At 44.8% G+C, this 23,599-nt stretch overlaps 2 protein-coding genes across 10 annotated transcripts in view; both read right to left on the reverse strand.

Moving 5' to 3' along the window:
- Positions 1 to 627, reverse strand: part of LOC120039599 — a 38,486-nt gene extending 37,859 nt beyond the window's left edge. For 6 of the 9 annotated variants that reach the window (XM_038985013.1, XM_038985017.1, XM_038985015.1 and 3 more), the window contains exon 1: positions 345 to 626. The gene's annotated coding sequence lies outside the window, so the exon portion shown is untranslated. Of the gene's footprint in view, positions 1 to 344 lie in introns of all 9 variants that reach the window. The other 3 variants (XM_038985020.1, XM_038985019.1, XM_038985018.1) reach the window with 2 other exon arrangements.
- On the reverse strand, positions 306 to 20,506 carry LOC120039602 (vicilin-like seed storage protein At2g18540). Its single transcript, XM_038985025.1, has 3 exons — positions 20,341 to 20,506; positions 1,470 to 2,194; positions 306 to 629 (listed from the first exon to the last, which is right to left on the reverse strand). Exons 1-3 carry the CDS (start codon positions 20,351 to 20,353, stop codon positions 306 to 308), a joined length of 1,062 nt encoding a protein of 353 aa, XP_038840953.1. The 5' UTR covers positions 20,354 to 20,506.
- Positions 20,507 to 23,599: the final 3,093 nt, after the last annotated feature.

Raw genomic sequence — 23,599 nt, forward strand, 5'->3', positions numbered from 1 at the left:
CCTGTCAGGCGGATGAATTATCTTGACAAAGGAGAAATGCTCACTATCAGGGATGTAAACAAATTTGTGCATACCATTTGAGAGAAATAAGCATTTTGTGCATATGGAACATTTCTGGGAGCTTTTATTCCAGCTGGGACCAACACTTTACATGTTGCATTTATATTTTTGTTCAGTGTAGGTATGATAATTCGGCATTTTTGTTTTTTTGCGCACTGCAAAAGCTGTCTCCCAAAATCTAAATCAGAACAAAAAAAACCCAGCAGGATAGCATTCCCCAAGGAACAGAGTTGTGCACCCATGCCCTAGGTGAGAAGTTCACTGTGTCTGTCTCCCTCACTCACCTGTGTCTCTGTGCTGCTGATGGAGTGATGGTCCTGGGCCTCTACCGGCTCCTCCTGCCTCTCCTGTTCAGCCTCCCCCTCCGCCTCTGCTCTGAGCTCTGGCTCCGGGGCCGCGATGGGGGCTTTCACCTGCACCTCTGTTGTGGACTGCTCCCCTGCTTTCTTTTTGCCCTTCCGTTTTTTCTTCTTTACCTCTTTATTCTCCTCGTTCTTCTTTACCTCTTTATTCGCCTCGTTCTTCTTCCCCTTCTCCTCCTCTTTATTTTCTTTCTCTTTCTTCTTCCCCTTTTGTGTTTTTTTCGTTGTCTTTTCCTCCCCTTTCTTCTTCTCCTCTTTCTTTGCTGCCCCTTCCTCCTCTTTCTTCTTCTCTGCTTTCTTTGCTGCCTCCTCCTCGTCTTTCTTCTTCTCTGCTTTGTTTGTTGCCTCTTCCTCCTCTTTCTTCTTCTTCTCTGCTTTCTTTGCTGCCTCTTCCTCCTCTTTCTTTGCTGCTTCTTCCTCCTCTTTCTTCTTCTTCTCCGCTTTCTTTGCTGCCTCTTCCTCCTCTTTCTTCGCTGCCTCTTCCTCCTCTTTCTTCTTCTTCTCTGCTTTCTTTGCTGCCTCTTCCTCCTCTTTCTTCTCCTCTGCTTTCTTTGCTGCCTCTCCCTCCTCTTTCTTCTTCTCCTCTTTCTTTGCTGCCTCTCCCTCCTTCTCTGCTTTCTTTGCTGCCTCTCCCTCCTCTTTCTTCTTCTTCTCTGCTTTCTTTGCTGCCTCTTCCTCTTGATTCTGCTGCTCTGCCTCTTTCTTTGTTACCCCTTCCTCTTCTTTTTTCTTCTTCTCTGCTTTCTTTGCTGCCTCTTCCTCCTCTTTCTTCTTCGCTTTCCTTGCTGCTTCTTCCTCCTCTTTCTTCTTCTTCTCTGCTTTCTTTGCTGCCTCTTCCTCCTCTTTCTTTGCTGCCTCTTCCTCCTCTTTCTCCTTCTTCTCCGCTTTCTTTGCTGCCTCTTCCTCCTCTTTCTTCTTCTTCTCTGCTTTCTTTGCTGCCTCTTCCTCCTCTTTCTTTGCTGCCTCTTCCTCCTCTTTCTTCTTCTTCTCTGCTTTCTTTGCTGCCTCTTCCTCCTCTTTCTTCTTCTTCTCTGCTTTCTTTGCTGCCTCTTTCTCTTCTTTCTTCTTCTTCACTGCCTCTTTCTTTGCTTCTTCCTCCTCTTTCTTCTTCTTCTTCTCTGCTTTCTTTGCTGCTTCTTCCTCCTCTTTCTTCTTCTCTGCTTTCTTTGCTGCTTCTTCCTCCTCTTTCTTCTTCTCTGCTTTCTTTGCTGCTTCTTCCTCCTCTTTCTTCTTCTTCTTCTCTGTTTTCTTTGCTGCTTCTTCCTCCTCTTTCTTCTTCTCTGCTTTCTTTGCTGCTTCTTCCTCCTCTTTCTTCTCCTCCCCCTTGACCTGCTCTAACTTTTCCTCCTTTGTTCCAGCCTCTGCCTTCTCTTTCCTGTCCTTCTCCGCCTTCTCGACCTCGGCCCACTCTACGTCTGTGCACTGTGAGCGCCGCTTGAGGAAGGAGGAGAAGAGGCGTGAGAGGCCCCGGCTGGCTGAGGTGCGCTGGCGGGGCTTCACTAGCTGCTCCTCCTCAGTGGTGGTGGTGGTGGGGAAGATGGGGCTCTCTGTGGAGCCAGGCTCTGAGGCCTGCTCCTGGGTCTTCTGGCTGGGCTTCTCCCCCTCTGGCTCCGCTGCTGCTGCCTCTGGGCTCTGCTTGTTCTCCAGTTGTATCTCTGCCTCTGAGCTCTGCTTGTTCTCCGGTTTTCTCTCTGCCTCTGCTACGCTGGGCTTCGGCTTGCCCTCTGTGTCCGCCTCACCCACCGCGCTAGCCTCTGTTGTCATGGTACACACTGCAGAACATGACATGGAGGAGTCAGCGATAGGAAAGAGAAAGCTTGTGTGTGTTGTCATGTTGGATGATGCACAGCAATATACACACAAGCAAGACATGATTATGGACAGTCAACAGTGATGCACTGGTGCCATTCTATAGCATGAGCTACTACTACGTTTTCTCAGACTGGAGTACTCGATCAAATATGCCACACACACACACTTTTTCATATGGAGTTATGAGTGTATCCCACTCCACAATGGCACCTCTTGTTGAAAGAGTGTGTGTTTATGTCTGTGAGGACCTCTTGAGAGACAGGCAGCTCACGACAGTGTGTGTCTTTCAGAGGCTCATTAGAAACACACACACAATGGAGTCTTTCTGCTCCGTAGCAGCCTGGAAGTCTATTAGTACAGCTCCAGTCACTATCATCCTCAGCACTAACCCAACACAGCTCTTTCATCCGTCCGCTGTGGCCCTGCCGGCTTCATACGGTGGGCCAATATGTCCCAATGTAACATTGCATGACAATGCATCGCTAAATTGGTTTAGAAATTCAAAGGACATACCGGGCTTCTGAGAAGTAAATGGCCAGTTACTGTGTTCACTTTACTGTGTGAACTTTACTGTGTGAACTTGGCTTGCAGTTGTGAGGATGTCATTGAGAGTTGCAGCAGCATCAACGTACTTGTGTTAGATCATAGCAGTTCATCATCATATGTCTAGTAGCCCTCCATGCAGTGTTAAGAGAGATTGCATCTACTTAGCCCACTGTTAGCATCTAGGCTAGTCTGATGCTGCTAGTTGTTGTCATTGCTCAACATCTAGGCTAGTAGTTCATTATATGTCTAGGTCTGCCATACAGTGTGGGGCAGGGAGACGCTTAGCTAGACAGGATGGCAGATCTTCCAGCTGCACACACACGGCTGTCCTTACCCCAGAGGGTGCCTGACACACTGACACACACACACACACACACACACACACACACACACACACACACACACACACACACACACACACACACACACACACACACACACAGTGCTCCATCGCTATAGGGACAGCAGGGGTATGGGGAGGAGAGGAGGGGGGACCACAGAGACCAAATCCTCTTTAGTCCTCCCATTGTTTGTGTCTAGTGACCAATAACTGTGGTGCACTCTAACTAATCCAGCCCTTCCCCCACCGCAACAACCCCCCCATAGGCCTGTTCCCTAGGTCAACCCAAACACACACACACACTCACACACCGAGCAGCGTGGTGTACGCCTCAGTGCTCAGGATCTCCTCTGGGTCTTTTAATGTAGCGTAATCTCAATGGTAATAGTCAGGAAACAGACATGGTGTTAATGGACCAGATGAGACGGCTTGTGTCTGCTGCTGCCTCCTGCATTACTGCCTCCTGCATGACTGCCTCCTCCATTGTCTTCACTAGGTCACATCTAGATCCTCTGCTAAAGGCCAGGTGAGCAGCTCTGGTCCGGCTGCTAGTCTGGGGAAGTAACAGGGACTCTCACAACCACACTGTGTCCAAAATTGTACCCTATCCACTATATATTGCACTACTTTTGACCAGGGCCCAACTACTTTTGACCAGTCAGGGCCATAGTGACCTGTCAAAAATAGAGCAATATATAGGAAATAACGGTAGTTCTGCCAATCTTGATCAAACTGGTACCCTTTTCAAAACACTTTTCCATAGTGCATAGAGGCCCTATCATTTCTCACGTCTATAATGTTCTACCTCCAGTAGGCCAGCTGACATCCCGATCATCATTACTACTGTATAAATCAACCATCATTACTACTGTATACATCAACCATCATTAGGCTAACTAGCTGCCAGAGATAAAGATTGCCCTGCAGAAATGGGTGAGCGGCGTGTTCAGCTGTTGGGTCAGGTGCACGTCAGATGCTCCGACCATCTGTGTCTGTCTCCCAAATGGCACCCTATTCCCTTCATAGTCCACTATGGCCCTGGTCAAAAGTAGTGCACCGTGTAGGGAATAGGGTGCCATTTGGGGTGCACATATGACTAAAGAAAGGGAAGTGGGGTTTGAATAAGATGCTATAGGAAAGGAGTTAAGATGGCGCCGGAGAAGAAGACTGTCATTTTACGTGTTTCTATCCAATTGCGTTTTTGTTTGTTTCTTTGTGTTGTTTGTAACTTATTTTGTACATAATAGTGCTGCTACCGTCTCTTATGACCGAAAATAACTTCTGGACATCAGAACTGCGATTACTCACCACGAACCGGCAGAAGTATTTTTTTCCTTTAACGAGTCCGACGTGAATGACATACTGCTTTCCCGGGAACAGGCCCAAATCCCTGTCATTTGCGTGAAGAGAAGGCTGAGAAAAAGGGGCCGGAGGGCGGGGTGCCTTCTAAGAATTAGTAGGCGATCGAATAAACCCCCACTGCCTTCCATTCTGCTAGCAAACGTGCAATCTTTGGAAAATAAAATCGATGACCTACGCGGAAGATTAAACTACCAACGGGATATTCAGAACTGTAATGTCTTATGCTTCATGGAGTCGTGGCTGAACGACAACATTATCAACATACAGCTGGCTGGTTATACGCTGTACCGGCAGGATAGAACAGCGACGTCTGGTAAGACAAGGGGCGGCGGACTATGTATTTTTGTAAATAACAGCTGGTTCACGATATCTAAGGAAGTCTCAAGGTTTTGCTTGCCTGAGGTAGAGTATCTCATGATAAGCTGTAGATCACACAATCTACCTAGAGAGTTTTCATCTGTATTTTTCGTAGCTGTCTACATACCACCACAGACTGCTGCTGGCACTAAGACCACAATAAATTAGCTGTATTCGCCATAAGCAAACCAGAAAACGCTCACCCAGAGGCGGCGCTCCTAGTGAACGGGGACTTTAATACAGGGAAACTTAAATCTGTCTTTTTTATCAGCATGTTTCTATCAGCATGTTAAATGTGCAACCAGAGGGGGAAAAACTCTGGACCACCATTACTCCACACACAGAGATGCATACAAAGCTCTCCCTCGCCCCCCATTTGGCAAATCTGACCATAATTCTATCCTCCTGATTCCTGCTTACAAGCAGATGCTAAGCTACAGGACTGTTTTCCTAGCACAGACTGGAATATGTTCCGGGATTCCTCCGATGGCATTGAGGTGTACACCACATCAGTCATTGGTTTCATCAATAAGTGCATTGATGACGTCGCCCCCACAGTGACCGTACGTACATACCCCAACCAGAAGCCATGGATTACAGGCAACATCCGCACTGAACTAAAGGCTAGAGGAACGGGACTCTATAACCCGGAAGCTTATAAGAAATCCCGCTATGCCCTCCGACGAAACATCAAACATGCAAAGCGTCAATACAGGACTAAGATCGAATCGTACTACACCGGCTCTGACGCTCGTCGGATGTCGCAGGGCTTGCAAACCATTACAGACTACAAAGGGAAGCACAGCTGGGGGCTACCCAGTGACACGAGCCTACCAGATGAGTTAAACTACTTCTATGCTCGCTTCGAGGCAAATAACCCTTAAACATGCATGAGAGCACCAGCTCTAGACCCACCCCAATTTGCATACCGCCCCAACAGATCCACAGATGATGCAATCTCTTTTGCACTCCACACTGCACTTTCCCACCTGGACAAAAGGAACACCTATGTGAGAATGCTATTCATTGACTACATCTCAGCGTTCAACACCATAGTGCCCTCAAAGCTCATCACTAAGATAAGGATCCTGGGACTAAACACCTCCCTCTGCAACTGGATCCTGGACATCCTGACGGGCCACCCCCAGGTGGTAAGGGTAGGTAACAACACATCCGCCATGCTGATCCTCAACACAGGGGCCCCTCAGGGGTGCGTGCGCAGTCCCCTCCTGTACTCCCTGTTCACTCATGACTGCATGGCCAGGCACGACTCCAACACCATCATTAAGTTTGCCAATGACACAACAGTGGTAGGCCTGATCACCGACAACGACGAGACAGCCTATAGGGAGGAGGTCAGAGACCTGGCCATGTGGTGCCAGGACAACAACCTCTCTCTCCCTCAACGTGATCAAGACAAAGGAGATGATTGTGGACTACAGAAAAAAGAGGACCGAGCACGCCCCCATTCTCATCGACGGGGCTGTAGTGGAGCAGGTTGAGAGCTTCAAGTTCCTTGGTGTCCACATCACCAACAAACTAGCACACTATCACAGTCGTGAAGAGGGCATGACAAAGCCTATTCACCCTCAGGAGACTGAAAATATATGTCATGGGTCCTCAGGACCTCAAAAGATTCTACAGCTGCACCATCGAGAGCATTCCGACTGGTTGCATCACCGCCTGGTACGGCAACTGCTCGGCTTCCGACCTCAAGGCGCTACAGAGGGTAGTGTGTACAGCCCAGTACATCACTGGGGCAAAGCTTCCTGCCATCCAGGACCTCTATGCCAGGAGGTGTCAGAGGAAGGCCCTAAAAATTGTCAAAGACTCCAGCCACCCATGGTCATAGACTGTTCTCTCTGCTACCACACTGTAGGACAGGAAAGGGAAGAGGGGTTTGTTAAGATACTGTAGGACAGGAAACGGAAGGGGGATTGGATAAGATACTGTAGGACAGGAAAGGGAAGAGGGGTTGGATAAGATACTGTAGGACAGGAAAGAGGGGTTGGATAAGATACTGTACAACAGGAAAGGGAAGGGGGGTTGGATAAGATACTGTAGGACAGGAAAGGGAAGAGGGGTTGAATAAGATACTGTAGGACAGGAAAGGGAAGAGGGGTTGGATAAGATACTGTAGGACAGGAAAGGGAAGAGGGGTTGGATAAGATACTGTAGGACAGGAAAGGGGAGTTGGATAAGATACTGTAGGGCAGGAAAGGGAAGAGGGGTTGGATAAGATACCGTAGGACAGGAAAGAGGGGTTGGATAAGATACTGTAGGACAGGAAAGGGAAGAGGGGTTGGATAAGATACTGTAGGACAGGAAAGGGAAGGGGGGTTGGATAAGATACTGTAGGACAGGAAAGGGAAGGGGGGTTGGATAAGATACTGTAGGACAGGAAAGGGAAGAGGGGTTGGATAAGATACTGTAGGACAGGAAAGGGAAGAGGGGTTGGATAAGATACTGTAGGACAGGAAAGGGAAGAGGGGTTGGATAAGATACTGTAGGACAGGAAAGGGAAGAGGGGTTGGATAAGATACTGTAGGACAGGAAAGGGAAGGGGGGTTGGATAAGATACTGTAGGACAGGAAAGGGGAGTTGGATAAGATACTGTAGGACAGGAAAGGGAAGAGGGGTTGGATAAGATACTGTAGGACAGGAAAGGGAAGAGGGGTTGGATAAGATACTGTAGGACAGGAAAGGGAAGAGGGGTTGGATAAGATACTGTAGGACAGGGAAGGGAAGGGGGGTTGGATAAGATACTGTAGGACAGGAAAGGGAAGAGGGGTTGGATAAGATACTGTAGGACAGGGAAGGGAAGGGGGGTTGGATAAGATACTGTAGGACAGGAAAGGGAAGAGGGGTTGGATAAGATACTGTACAACAGGAAAGGGAAGGGGGGTTGGATAAGATACTGTAGGACAGGAAAGGGAAGAGGGGTTGGATAAGATACTGTACAACAGGAAAGGGAAGGGGGGTTGGATAAGATACTGTAGGACAGGAAAGGGAAGAGGGGTTGGATAAGATACTGTACAACAGGAAAGGGAAGGGGGGTTGGATAAGATACTGTAGGACAGGAAAGGGAAGAGGGGTTGGATAAGATACTGTAGGACAGGAAAGGGAAGAGGGGTTGGATAAGATACTGTACAACAGGAAAGGGAAGGGGGGTTGGATAAGATACTGTAGGACAGGAAAGGGAAGAGGGGTTGGATAAGATACTGTAGGACAGGAAAGGGAAGAGGGGTTGGATAAGATACTGTAGGACAGGGAAGGGAAGGGGGGTTGGATAAGATACTGTAGGACAGGAAAGGGAAGAGGGGTTGGATAAGATACCGTAGGACAGGAAAGGGAAGAGGGGTTGGATAAGATACTGTAGGACAGGGAAGGGAAGGGGGGTTGGATAAGATACTGTAGGACAGGAAAGGGAAGAGGGGTTGGATAAGATACTGTACAACAGGAAAGCTATGATCCCTTATTGATGGCAGTTGTGAAATCCACTTCAAAATCAGTGAGACGTGTGTATGTGTGCTATGCAGAGGATGAAATGGCAAGATAAAAACTGTAAGTGCCTTTGAACGGGGTATGGTAGTAGGTGCCAGGCACTCTGGTTTGAGTCAAGAACTGCAACGCTGCTGTTTTTTTTTTTTTTTACACTCAACAGTTTCCCGTGTGTATCAAGAATGGTCCACCACCCAAAGGACATCCAGCCTACTTGACAACTGTGGGAAGCATTGGAGTCAACATGGGTGTGTGCAACTGTGTGTGTCGAGCAGAGCTTGTGGAGAAGGGGTATAAGAGCTGCAGGTTCTCAGGATGTTGTAGACTCATTAGGATATCTCATGTCACTGACTGCAGTGCACACACACGCATTCACTCACAATGTCGCTCTCACTCAGACGTAGACACACACACACACACACACACACACACACACACACACACACACACACACACACACACACACACACACACACACACACACACACACACACACACAACACTAAGCAGTGTAATCTAATCGGTGGTATCAGGCCGAGGACATTCCTTCATTCATTCATAGTTGGTGTGAATCTGAGTAGCAGCCATCCCCATGTCAACCACATCCCCCAGCACCAACACTAATACCACCGGCCCTTAAGCACATTGGATCATATTTGCCCTACAGGGGAACTGAGGAACAGAAACATGTGTGGTAGGTGCTGAGAGTGAGTTTAGTGAGTGGGATTTAGCCTGGAGTTTAGTGAGTGGGATTTAGCCTGGAGTTTAGTGTTAATCAGGCTCCAAGTGAGATTATCTCCCTCCCTCCCTCCCTCTCCATCTTTCTATTCTCTCTCCCCCATCTCCTCTATCTTTTCCCCCTTCTTCACTCTCTCCCTTCTCTCCTTCTGTTCTCGCACTCTCTCTTTATCTCCTCTCTCTCAGAGGAGATCTGGCAGGTTGTGATCAGCTGTGCTGATTCATGGTTTATAAGTCCCTCCCACCTATTAGCCCCTCCCACCTGGCCGAAAGTCAAAATTAAAGGAAATAAATGCCAAAGATATCCGTAAACACATGCGCTTGCACAGCGGTATACAGGCAGGCTCACACATGCCCACGCACAAACACATTTACAAACAAACATGCATCCTATCACATGCCCACACAGATAGATACTCACCGATTCACGGCTGCAGTCATTCACATAGACATACACACACACAAAAATGGAATATGCTAATTGTTTCAAAAGAACATTCACAATGCTCTCAGCGACGTTGATATAGAAACCTCTAACACTAACCCATTGATTTAAAACAAAAAAGCAGTGCAAAGGGCTTTACACTGGTTAGTTCTTAAACTGAATGAAACTCTCAGCTATAATGGGTATTGTCCATGTAGGTCTGTTGGTCTTCTAGTGTGTAACTTTATCTCCAGCTCTCTGTTTCAACCTAATCAATACCCCCACAGATGGTTCTGATGTTGGAACTTGAACCGCTTGGGGACCAGGATGAATGGAGTCATCCCATTGATCGACTGTGGTTGGGCTGAAGGAGTCATCCCATTGATCGACTGTGGTTGGGCTGAAGGAGTCATCCCATTGATCCACTGTGGTTGGGCTGAAGGAGTCATCCCATTGATCGACTGTGGTTGGGCTGAAGGAGTCATCCCATTGATCCACTGTGGTTGGGCTGAAGGAGTCATCCCATTGATCGACTGTGGTTGGGCTGAAGAAGTCATCCCATTGATCGACTGTGGTTGGGCTGAAGGAGTCATTCCATTGATCCACTGTGGTTGGGCTGAAGGAGTCATCCCATTGATCCACTGTGGTTGGGCTGAAGGAGTCATCCCCTTGATCCACTGTGGTTGGGCTGAAGGAGTCATCCCATTGATCCACTGTGGTTGGGCTGAATAAGTCATCCCATTGATCCACTGTGGTTGGGCTGAAGGAGTCATCCCCTTGATCCACTGTGGTTGGGCTGAAGGAGTCATCCCATTGATCCACTGTGGTTGGGCTGAAGGAGTCATCCCATTGATCCACTGTGGTTGGGCTGAAGGAGTCATCCCATTGATCGGTTGGGCTGAAGGAGCAGACCAAGCCTACACTTAAATTTAATCCAGTTTAAACCGGACTTCAGCCAAAGCCAATTGATTGAAGGGTAAATCTGTATATTAGTGGAACATTATTGCAGAAGTGTTCATGTCTGTGTGTCTTATGGTACCGGAGAGAATTCATATTTGTAAATGAATAGTTTCCATGACGTGTCTGTCAATAGGGCGACAGGTAGCAGGCGGTTAAAGTGTTGGGTAGTAAGCAAAAGGTCGCTGGTTTGAATACCCGAGCGGACAAGGTGAAAAATCTGTCGATGTGCCCTTGAGCAAGGCACTTACCCTAATTAGCTCCCTGTAAAACAACAGATTTCACTGCACCTTTCCAGGTTTATGTGACAATACAACATTTTATTTTTTATATACTGTAATTGTCAATGGATAATATCGATGTGTTTGTCAATAATACATCATTGTAAATGTAAAGTATCGATGACATGTCTGTCAATGATCGTGCCTATAACTACAGTATCTAGACATGCTGTGGATATACAATACAAGTTCACAGTCCACTCCAGTCACATTTGGAATAAAGACATACAGTGGCAAGAAAAAGTATGTGAACCCTTTGGAAATACCTGAATTTCTGCATAAATTGGTTACAAAATGTGATCTGATCATCTACGTCACAACAATAGACAAATACAGTCTGCTTAAACTAATAAAACACAAAGAATTATACGTTGTCATGTCTTTATTGAACACACCGTGTAAACATTCAAACATTTTCTGTAGTTGCGGATCAGAACTGCACAACGGTGAGGATGAATTTTGGACCATTCCTCTTTATAAAACTGTTTCAGTTCAGCAATATTCTTGGGATGTCTGGTGTGAACTGCTCTCGAGGTCATGCCACAGCATCTCAAATCAGGTTGAGGTCAGGACTCTGACTGGGCCACTCCAAAAGGCGTATTTTCTTCTGTTGAAGCCATTCTGTTGTTGATTTACTTCTGTGTTTTGGGTCATTGTCCTGTGGCATCAGCCAACTTCTGATTCAATTGGACGACAGATAGCCTAACATTCTCCTGCAAAGTGTCTTGATAAACTTGGGAATTCATTTTTCTGTCGATGATAGCAAGCTGTCCAGGCCCTGAGGCAGCAAAGCAGCCCCAAACAATGATGCTCCCTCCAATGTTTTTTTGGACAGCAGTGGCTTCTTCTGTGGTGTCCTCCCATGAACACCATTCTTGTTCAGTGTTTTACATATCGTAGACTCGTCAACAGAGATGTTAGCATGTTCCAGAGATTTCTGTAAGTCTTTAGCTGACACTAGGATTCTTCTTAACATCATTGAGCAATCTGCGCTGTTCCCTTGCAGTCACCTTTGCAGGACGGCCACTCCTAGGGAGTAGCAACAGTGCTGAACTTTCTCCATTTATAGACAATTTTTCTTACCGTGGACTGATGAACAGCAAGGCTTTTAGAGATACTTTTGTAACCCATTCCAGCTTTATGCAAGTCAACAATTCTTAATCTTAGGTCTTCTGAGATCTCTTTTGTTTGAGGCTTGGTTCACATCAGGCAATGCTTCTTGTGAATAGCAAACTCACATTATGTGAGTGTTTTTTATAGAAGGCAGCTCTAACCAACATCTCCAATCTCGTCTCATTGATTGGACTCCAGGTTAGCTTTTGGAGAAGTCATTAGCCTAGGGGTTCACATACTTTTCCCAACCTACACTGTGAATGTTTAAATTGTGTATTCAATATAGACAAGAAAAATACAATAATTTGTGTGTTATTAATTTAAGAACACTGTGTTTGTCTATTGTTGTGACTTAGACGAAGATCAGATCAAATTAAATTACCAATTTATGCAGAAATCCAGGTAATTCCAAAGGGTTCACATACTTTTTTCTTGCCACTGTACAACTGGAAACTCTAGATCTTATCAGAGAAAAAAAACATCACTCTTAAAAAACAGAGCAATTGACTTCGTATCTTGTACAGTGTGCAGAGTATTGGCCCTTGGCACTAGGCTTGGGCGTTAGACTGTATACACCGTATACCAGGGTATTCAGAAATAGCCACGGGATGGTTTTTCAATACCTCTTTGAAGTTTTAATATTGGTGGCTACTTTAAGTAGATACCTGCAGTCAACTTGTGCAATGCGTTAGGAGATAAAGCAGCTCGCGTTCTTCATTTCACCTGTCACATTATGAAGCTCACCGTAGTTCCCCAGAACACTTGAGACAGTCACCTGTTTGTTGTAAATAGCACAACGGGAAAAAGCGGGAGTAGGTGAGTCCAGCTGTGTATTGACAGGGGTTGCGTTTTATATTGAAAGTCAAGTCTTTTTTTGCTTCAATAGAGTGATCAGGGACATGCAACTATAATTTTCTTTCACAGAAAATAAATTAGTGCAACACATTCAGCAGAAAATAGCTTCATTTTCATCATCAGACAACACAAGTGCAACGCTATTTGGCTGGCAGCCACACAAGTAAATGAGCTTACAATGAAAAAGTCAAATCCCTTTGAATGAGTTATTTACTTGCGTTTTTTTCTCCTCTCTGTTCTCAGCCCGTCTCCTCCTATCCCCTCTTCTCTGAGCAGGCATGCCGTTGCCCTAGCGACTCCAGACTCCTCACAGACACAGCATGTAGCCTACACATGCTGCTCCAGAGCCTGTACTGTTCTTCCTTCAGACAAGCATGTGTCAAAACTTTGTTCATTTGCACAATGTCTCTCGTTCACATTTGCTTGTAAATGTACAAACTCACCAAAAATGCCATTCGGTAGCTCCTACCTATATATGTATAACTTTATGAGCTGGATTGACTGTCTTTGCAATTTGTTTATTTTCATTTCTGCATTTTAGCATATTTAGCTAGCAGCCTCCATAGAAATTAGCTTTCACTAGTGCTAATTTTGTTAGCATTCTGGTAATAGAAGCCCAATAGGTTTGTTTTGGCGTCCCCTTATGTACTAAACCAGTAATACCATAAATCCCAGGACGACAGAAGGAAGGTATGACGACATGAAAATCTAGATAGTGCCCAACCCTACTTGGCACTGTACAGTGTACAAACAACACAGCAGTAATTTACTAAACTTAATGCAACGTCACTCTTTCTCCTTCCTAACTCTTCTTCACCAGTCCACTCTCACTAATACACTAAAACTTTCTCTCACACACACTTGCTCTCTCTCAGATCTCCCTCTCTTTCAGGTCTCTCTCTCAGATCTCCCTCTCTTTCAGGTCTCTCTCTCAGATCTCCCTCTCTTTCAGGTCTCTCTCTCAGATCTCCCTCTCTTTCAGGTCTCTCTCTCAGATCTCCCTCTCTTTCAGGTCTCTCTCTCAGATCTCCCTCTCTCTCAGATCTCCCTCTCTTTCAGGTCTCTCTCTCTGATCTCCCTCTCTTTCAGGTCTCTCTCTCAGATCTCCCTCTCTTTCAGGTCTCTCTCTCAGATCTCCCTCTCTTTCAGGTCTCTCTCTCAGATCTCCCTCTCTTTCAGGTCTCTCTCTCAGATCTCTCTCTCAGATCTCCCTCTCTTTCAGGTCTCTCTCTCAGATCTCCCTCTCTTTCAGGTCTCTCTCTCAGATCTCCCTCTCTTTCAGGTCTCTCTCTCAGATCTCCCTCTCTTTCAGGTCTCTCTCTCAGTGTTCTCTTGCCCCTCCCACATCATGTTTTCATCCCTTCATAACAGATTATCTTGCTATATATATATATCCCAGCAGTATCAATGGAGGATGGGCTTACTGGATGAGTTCCCCTTAAGAGTGTTACAGGCAGCAGCAGCAGATACACATTACTGTACTCAGGCTAGCCTCCTGGCTCCTGCAGAGATGAATTCATACTTAACACACCGAAGAACGAATCATGTCAATCACATTTAAACCAAAAGCGTCTCAAATAACTGACAGCATGAACGATAACAGAGCAGAGGTCTTCTCAGACAGTTGTGTTCTGAAAGACAATTGTCGGCAGAGAACAACATGGTGGATGGTGGTGTAATGGCTACTGTGTTAAAACAAAAGACACTAAGGTTGTGGGACACTTTCCTAGACAGAATAAACCTATTAGTCTGTTCTTGTCATTTTAGCAACAAGGCCAGGCTCAATATTTTACAACTACAGGAAAAATGGAGTAAAGTTTCAAAGTCTTTAGTCTGATATTTTTTTTCACATAGTTATGTCAAGTGCAATGGTATGGTGTGATGATTATCGGCATGGCCAGGACGGCTTCTGAGCTCTACGTAGGACGTTTTCCTGTCCGTGTTTTTGTGTTGAAAATCTGCACACACAAAAGCCATTTAACTTCTCATTAAGAGATTGATAGTAGGCTAGTGATGGCCAATGGGATGAATGACTATTGAGCACAGTTAACCTACAGTAGGAGATCGCTCCATCTTGCTAAAGAAAAGTCAAAGGAAGAAAAGGAACCAGAAGTGTTTGTAACATTGTAATATTTGAATGAATTCATGTCCTCATTGTCCTGATTTTAATCGAAAAACACTGCACAACAAATAGCCATCTAAAAATGTTAGGAAATTGTATTCAATCATTGTAAGAAAAATGTTGAATTAGGTCGAGTTATTTATTTCACATTCATTGGGCCACAAACAAATGCCACACGATTCGGATAAAAGACCCTGGAGCAGTGAGCGGCCAGGCAAATGAAATACCCTGGCGTGCCCACTCTAATCATCATGACCATTCATTCACTTGTTTTTCACTGAAGATATTGGAATTTGGAGGTGGTCCAAACGCAGATCTCTTTCCACTTTTACAAAACATTGATTTATTTAAGGTGTGATTTTTTTTACACTATCTCCCGTGTGCGCGTCAGCTACACCGCGATGCCTATAGCGCAGGCATTTAAATCTTAGTATGAAAATGGCGCCGAATGTAGAAAACAAATAAACACCAACTCTAAATCCTATCAGCCGCCAGAAATATATTCAAAAATGCGCTTACCTAAAATAGAAATACCATCAATGAAGAACTATAATTAGTTAAATCCAACGCAAGCGAATATTCCGTACATCCAGTGAAATTACAATAATGAAGTTACAACGTTGCAGAAACCGGACGCATGCTTTGTTGTGCTGTAGATGCTTATCCGCGCTAGTAAAGGGGTGGAGTCACCATACTGAAGTATCGGACTTTGTTAACCGTATGCACCAATTGAACACGGCTAAATTCTAGATTAACCAATGGGAAATGGGGGAGATGTTGAAAGCGTGATAAGAACCCTATGGTCCATTTCGATAACGATGTTTGAATTGAGTGCTTCATAATGAATCACCAAATTCTCTGAAATGATCCTGAGAGTTTGGTCCAACACCTATGACAGGATGAAGCGCCGACACAATAACCTATTCTATTTCTCGGGTTTTTCTTATCTATATTATTTTATTACTGCATTGTTGGGAAAGAGCTCGTAAATAAGTATTTACTGTTTTACACCTGCTGTATCCTGTGCACGTGACAAATAAACTTTGAAACGTGAAACTACAGACGATTGAAATAGACTTAGAGCCCAAGCATAAAGAAATGATTTATCATGGTCCTACAAAAAATATGAATGCAAAGTTATGCTAATTCGAGAGCTAGTCTCCATCACTCACTCAATTATTTCCCATTAATGAACAACAATTCATTGTAACACCATATAACGAATAGCCTATAGTGCTCCGGAGTGGCGCAGCGGTCTGAGGCGTCACTACAGACCCTGGTTCGATCCCAGGCTGAATCACAACCGGCCGCGATCGGGAGTCCCATAGGGCGGCGCACAATTGGCCCAACCTCGTCCGGGTTAAGGGAGGGTTTGGCCCGGGGGGGTAGGCCTTAATTGTAAATAAGAATTTGTTCTTAACTGACTTGCCTAGTTAAATAAATAAAAGGCCTATAGCGATAATTCATCAGCAGTATCCTCCCAGCCTCTCACTTCTCAATTAATCACCTTATTTTAATTTGCAGTAAATCAATTACACTACCAGCACATGTATCCACCGTCCTACCACTAGGCAGGGCTGGCCAATGAATGAGCCGTCCTAGGTTCGTGCTGTGTCATTAGGCACAGCACGTAGCCCAAGAACAGGAGGGAGGCAGATAGAGAAGCATCAGGAGAACTGGTCTACACTGCACAACCCTCCATCCAAGCCCTTTTCAGGCAGCGCCCCAGCGCTTTTCTTTCTGCTGTAGGCTACCATGCTGTGTGAGTCACCCCCTAGAACTCCCTCTGCTATTGGCTACCATGCTGTGTGAGGGAGTTGCCCCCTAGAACTCCCTCTGCTATTGGCTACCATGCTGTGTGAGGGGGTCGCCCCCTAGAACTCCCTCTGCTGTAGGCAACCATGCTGTGTGAGGGAGTCGCCCCCTAGAACTCCCTCTGCTATTGGCTACCATGCTGTGTGAGGGAGTCGCCCCCTAGAACTCCCTCTGCTATTGGCTACCATGCTGTGTGAGGGAGTCACCCCCTAGAACTCCCTCTGCTATTGGCTACCATGCTGTGTGAGACAGAGACACATAGGATCTCCCTCCAACCAATCCTCAGAAGGGTCTCCCCATTTTCAAGTGTAATGGGCCAGCACTGCTCATTTTATGTAGTGCCCCCCTGCTACACACACACAGACTCTCTTTATTGGGGATGACATGGTCCCCAGCCATCTGCCTGACCCCATTAGTGCCATACGGCTCATGGAGAGGCTGGGGTTGGGGAGGCAGGGGGAGTGGGAGGGGTAGTCGGGTTCAATATTCTCTAAACAACCCATAGAGGGAAAGAGTACAGGGTACAGGTTTTTGTTTTATATATATATTATTTAACCTTTATTTAGCTAGGCAAGTCAGTTAAGAACAAATTCTTATTTACAATGACGGCCTACCCCGACCAAACCCGGACGACGCTGTGCGCCGCCCTATGGGACTCCCAATCACGGCCGGATGTGATGCAGCCTGGATTCGAGTTAGGGTACAGGATACAGGGTTAGCGTACAGGGTACAGAGTACATGGTTAGGGTACAGGGTACATGGTTAGGATACATGGTTAGGGTACAGGGTACAGAGTACATGGTTAGGATACAGGGTTAGGGTACAGGGTACATGGTTAGGGTACATGGTTAGGGTACATGGTACAGAGTACATGGTTAGGGTACAGGATTAGGGTACAGGGTTAGGGTACAGAGTACAGGATTAGGGTACAGGGTTAGGGTACAGAGTACAGGGTTAGGGTACAGAGAACATGGTACATGGTTAGGGTACAGGTTTAGGGCACAGGGTTAGCATACAGGGTACAGAGTACATGGTTAGGGTACAGGGTTAGCGTACAGGGTACAGAGTACATGGTTAGGGTACAGAGTACATGGTACAGGGTACATGGTTAGGGTACATGGTTAGGGTACAGGGTTAGCGTACAGGGTACAGAGTACATGGTTAGGGTACATGGTTAGGGTACAGAGTACATGGTCAGGGTACAGGGTTAGCCACTGTCACCTTTGTCTCTCCAGACCAACTTCATGTGGCATGAGATCACAGACGACTGTCAAACTGGGCCATGGCATCTGGAAATACTACAGGTCTGTTCCTGTTTTTACAGTATTGAGATTGACCAAATATGGGGCAAATCAGTTTCTGTATCTATCATTATAACGTTACTGACCTCAAGTGCAGAGCTGGAAACAAGGGGGAACGTTGAAATGGCATTAACAAGCCTCTGGTGTAAATACGGATACAGTATACAAGAATATTGTTATTTTTTACTCTGATGTCGTACTGTAACATAATCCAAAAGAATTACTGGACATGGTCACAACATGACAGCAGACAAGGGCAGAAGGAATGTAGACAGACAGATAGGTGTGTTTTACTACACACACCCCTCCCTCCACCCTCCAGTTGCCTAGAAACCCCTCCCTTCCCCTCTCCCTAATGCAGGGAGCAGGTGCTGGGCTGGACCCCAGAGAGATGAGGAGAGGGGAGGGCACCACTCATAGATGCACCCTCCCCAGAGACTCTGACAGACACAGACACAGACAGCCAAGACACAAAACCTCTCACTCTAAGAAAGTCAGTAACACACACACACACACACACACACACACACACACACACACACACACACACACACACACACACACACACACACACACACACACACACACACACACACACACACACACACACACACACACACACACACACACACACACACAACTTTAGTTGGGCACATGGAGTGTGTTTATTTCTCTCTCGTCTTCATCCCTCTCTTTGGCTCCATCACTGATTACATAACGGCCCCTATACACCTCCCTCCCTCCCCCCTTCCGACTCCTCTCCCGTTGCCTTCCTTCCTCTGTTCTGTTAGCTACTGCATCATGGGTAGAGACATCTCACACCTTGTTTTGCATCACACAATATATCTATAATACGTAAAACAATATTTGCAGCTGTGAACATCTGGTATTAATAAAATAATGCCAGTCGGCAAATATAGTACTGTCTGTAGCATGATTTAGGAGACTTAGTTTGTGGTTGGAGATCTAAGCTCTAGAAGCACTAAGGGCATGGATGGATGGTAGGCTAACCGCACATTAATATTCATAGTGCACCATTATAGTATCAAGTATTTATGAAGCAGGAATGTTCCATGTTTCTGCACTATTCTCCCAGTAGATAGCATACTATAGGAGCAGTAACTGTGTTGCCCCTCCCCCTCATGCCCAGTTTGGATGCTTCAGGGAGACGTGCTAGTCTAGTTGCACAACATCAGGGTCATCATGTTCAGTAGGAACCAATGAGAGAAAAACATTTGAAGGGGGGGAAAAGGAAAATAAATTGTTATTGAACAAGCTCAGGTAGTATCTGCTCTGTTTCAGTAAGTTTTCTCCCGTTTCACACCCACTGAACGCACCCGAGGTTTTCTTACAGAGCTAAACATTTAATACAGACAAGTGAGATGACTGTGAAAATAGCCACGCCAATTAGAACGCCTGCCCTGTCTGCATCACTGAGATCAGAGGGTTTCTAAAAGCTTGGTGATGATGCACGCTCTCAGATTCAACAGCAGTCAAAGACACGGGCCTGTGTCAAGGCATTGCTCCATCTATTATGAAACAGCTTGATCCACTTTATAGGCATTACGAAGCTATGTGCACCACAGCCTTTGTGTTAATATCTGCTCATGTTCTTACACTATTCAGTGTTCATCCTCCTGTATCTGTGCCAGTAGAATCATCCCTGAGTTTGTGCTTCCACCTGGAGGCTAAAGAGACAACTACAGTTCTTGGCTCAACCTCCACATACAGAAAGCTTCCCCCAAGAGTATTCGTGACAGGATTGTCTTTGAAAGTGGTGTTGGCCTTCTTCAGCAGAAATGCTCCATTGCAGGTTATGTTCTGGTCAGTTATATGTGATAGTTATTACTACTCTAGAACACAGTTATTCAGATGAAACCCACGTTAGATAAAGACCAACATTCTGGCACGTTGTGTGCTAACAGCACCAGTTGAGTCATAGGGGAAACCCATAGAGGGGAACACTTTTCCCCATTACGCCACGATGCCGCAATGCATGTTGGGACGGCAAGTGTTTGGGAGAGATAAAGACGCCAGAAGGTCTCAGCCAGACGTGATGCCACCACTCCCTACTTCAGCCTGGGTGAGCAGCACCAAAGCGCAGGCATGCCAGAAGACATACTCACACATCAGATCAGTTGTAGCAAACTGGCTCAAATTAAGATCCTACATATGTAGCTCTATGCTTGGTGGGATTAGAGCTCAAATATTCAAACAAGGGGATATTGTATTTCTGACTCCCATAGACCAAAATACAGGCCCTTCAGTCATGTTCCTGTCTGCCTACAAGTAAAATATTTAGCACATGATGTTAAATAAACACATGAAACAGCCTACTCCAATGATTCTAAAGAGCAGCTTTTAGCAGTACTGAAAATAGAATTGGATACTCACCAAACATCAGCATGGAAACACAGGAGACATCTCAGACAGGACGAGGTACAGGGATCCACTCCAGACGAGTGAGAGAAAGGAATAGCATCAGTAAAATAGATCAGGAAGGGTTGAAATATATATATTATAGCTCCCTATTCCATGTGCACTACCAGAGCTATGGGCCCTGGTCAAAAGTAGTAAATATATAGATTATAGCTCCCTATTCACTGTGCACTACCAGAGCTATGGGCCCTGGTCAAAAGTAGTAAATATATATATTATAGCTCCCTATTCCCTGTGCACTACCAGAGCTATGGGCCCTGGTCAAAAGTAGTAACTATATAGATTATAGCTCCCTATTCCCTGTGCACTACCAGAGCTATGGGCCCTGGTCAAAAGTAGTAAATATATAGATTATAGCTCCCTATTCCCTGTGCACTACCAGAGCTATGGGCCTTGGTCAAAAGTAGTACATATATAGATTATAGCTCCCTATTCCCTGTGCACTACCAGAGCTATGGGCCCTGGTCAAAAGTAGTAACTATATAGGGAATAAGGTGCAATTTGGGACATATTCGGCATATTCCTTCCCCGTGAATTCTATTTCACAAATGTTCACAATTTTATGTATGAAATACATATAATGTTACTAAACTGGCCATCTTGCATTGCATAGTTGTATTGGTCATCTTTTCTCTGTGAAACTAGTGCCTTCAGAAAGTATTCACACCCCTGGACTTTTCACATTCTGTTGTGTTACAAAGTGGGATTCTTTTCTTTTCTTTTTTACCTTTATTTAACTAGGCAAGTCAGTTAAGAACAAATTCTTATTTTACAATGACGGCCTTAAAATGTATTTAATTGTAATTTTTCCCCGACGATCTAAACAAAATACTCTGTAATGTCAAAGTGGAAGAAAAATTCTGACATTTGTAACAAATTAATGAAAAATAAAACACTAATATATCTTGATTTGATAAGTATTCACCCCCTGAGTCAATACATGTTAGAATCACCTTTGGTAATGATTACAACAATCATTACAACAAACGATTACAGTCTTCCTGGATAAGTCTCTAAGAGCTTTCCACACCTGGATTGTGCAACATTTGCCCATTATTATTTTCAAAATTCATCAAGCTCTGTCAAATTGGTTGTTGATCATTGCTAGACAACCATTTCCAGGTCTTGCCATAGATTTTCAAGCAGATTTAAGTCAGAACTGTAACTCGGCCACTCAGGAACATTCACTGTCTTCTTAAGCCACTTCAGTGTAAATTTGGCCTTGTGTTTTAGGTTATTGTCCTGCTGAAAGGTGTATTAATCTCCCAGTGTCTAGTGGAAAGCAGACAACCAGGTTTTCCTCTAGGAATTTCCTCCGTTTAATTTTTTATCCTGAAAAACTACACGGTCTTTAACGATTACAAGCATACCCATAACATGATGAAGCCACCACTATGCTTGAAAATATGAAGTGGCACTCAGTAATGTGTTGTATTGGATTTGCCCCAAACATAACACTTTTGTATTCAGGAAAGAAAAGTGAATTGCTTTGCCACATATTTTTGCAGTATTACTTTAATGCCTTGTTGCAAACAGGATGCATGTTTTGGAATATTCTTATTCTGTACATGCTTCTTTCTTTACACTCTGTCAATTAGGTTAGAATGGTGGAGTAACTACAATGGTGTAGATCCATCCTCAGTTTTCTCCTATCACAGCCATTAAACTCTAACTGTTTTAACGTCACGATTGGCCTCACGGTGAAATCCCTGAGTGGTTTCCTTCCTCTCTGGCAACTGAGTTAGGAAGGATGCCTGTATCTTTGTAGTGACTCTGTGTTTTGATACAACATCCAAAGTGAAATTAATAAATTCACCATGTTCAAACAGACATTCAATGTCAGTTTTATATTTTACCCATCCACCAATAGTTGCCCTTCTTTGCAAAGCATTGGAAAACCTCCCTGGTCTTTGTGGTTGAATTTGTGTTTGAAAGTCACTGCTCAACTGAGGGACCTTACAGATAATTGTATGTGTGGGGTACAGAGATGAGTCATTCAAAATCATGTTAAACACTATTAGTGTAAGCTAAAGTCCACACTAAGCAACCTTTTACTCCTGAACGCATTTAGGCTTACCATAACAAAGGGGTTGAATAGTTATTGACTCAAGACATTCCAGCTTTACATTTTTTATTAAATTGTAAAACTGTCAAGAAATAAAGTCTACGGCTCCTCTGCTCGGTGGGTACTGGACTCTGGGTAGGGTCAAAAATACAGACACACCAAAGAGGCCTATATTATCCTTTTTTTTAATCAAATAGACTAATACAAATCAGTAAAATATGAAATAACAATAATAACAGGTATTATTGTATTAAACGGAGGTATTCCTAATATAAGCAAGTGGACTGTCTCAGAAACACCTGTTCAACATCAATGTAGAAATAGGCTAGTAAAGCAAAATTCGGATCTCGAAAGGAGGCAAGTCTTATAAATGTAATAGCTATTATTGAAATAACACAAAGTCTAGGGCTATATTTGGATCAATTGCAACGCTGTTTGTGAAGCAAAGAGACATATTTTGATTGAACGGCTAAGTAGTCAGACACCATTCCAATTGTAGTCCACCAATGACACGTTAGGACACCGATTATTACACCAATTGTTAACATTCTTGTTGTCCCTGTAAGGGGTCTATGGGCCAGATGTCAAACACGATCAGTCCAAACAACGAATAAAAATCCCAGAACAGCAGTCCACCATTCTTTGGATGGGAATAGCATTCGAACATTTATACGTTTAATGTCCATATATTTTTCATTTCCTTACTTACATTTAGAAAATAAACTGCAATATCCCAATAGTGTTTGACATAGTCTAACCCCCCCATTCCCACAAACACGGCGCAATTTGAACTTCAAGCGAATTGAACTGACGACTGCGCAAAAAAGAAACCGATTTTTGCCTTCTATATTAGATTATATTAGACTTTCGATGTTTCTCTAATATGGCACTGCTCGTTTTTATTTACCTGAGAGGTGAGACGTTTCTTCCTGTTTCTTCCTGGTATTATTCCACCATCATAATTCAAGTGTTTCCCGACGCCTTCAGAAGTTACAGCATATTGATCCGAGTATTCCAGTGACGCGTCTTGCAATGACGAAGCACCTCTCTGCTGCTCGCAGGCAGCTGAGGGTGGGTGGGGATACCCCTGCGGACTAGGTCAGGTGCACACTCAAATAGAAAACAAACCTTGAGCGATAGTAGATGGTA

Source organism: Salvelinus namaycush, unplaced genomic scaffold (assembly GCF_016432855.1).
Source record: "Salvelinus namaycush isolate Seneca unplaced genomic scaffold, SaNama_1.0 Scaffold284, whole genome shotgun sequence".
Classification (NCBI taxonomy): Eukaryota; Metazoa; Chordata; class Actinopteri; order Salmoniformes; family Salmonidae; genus Salvelinus; species Salvelinus namaycush.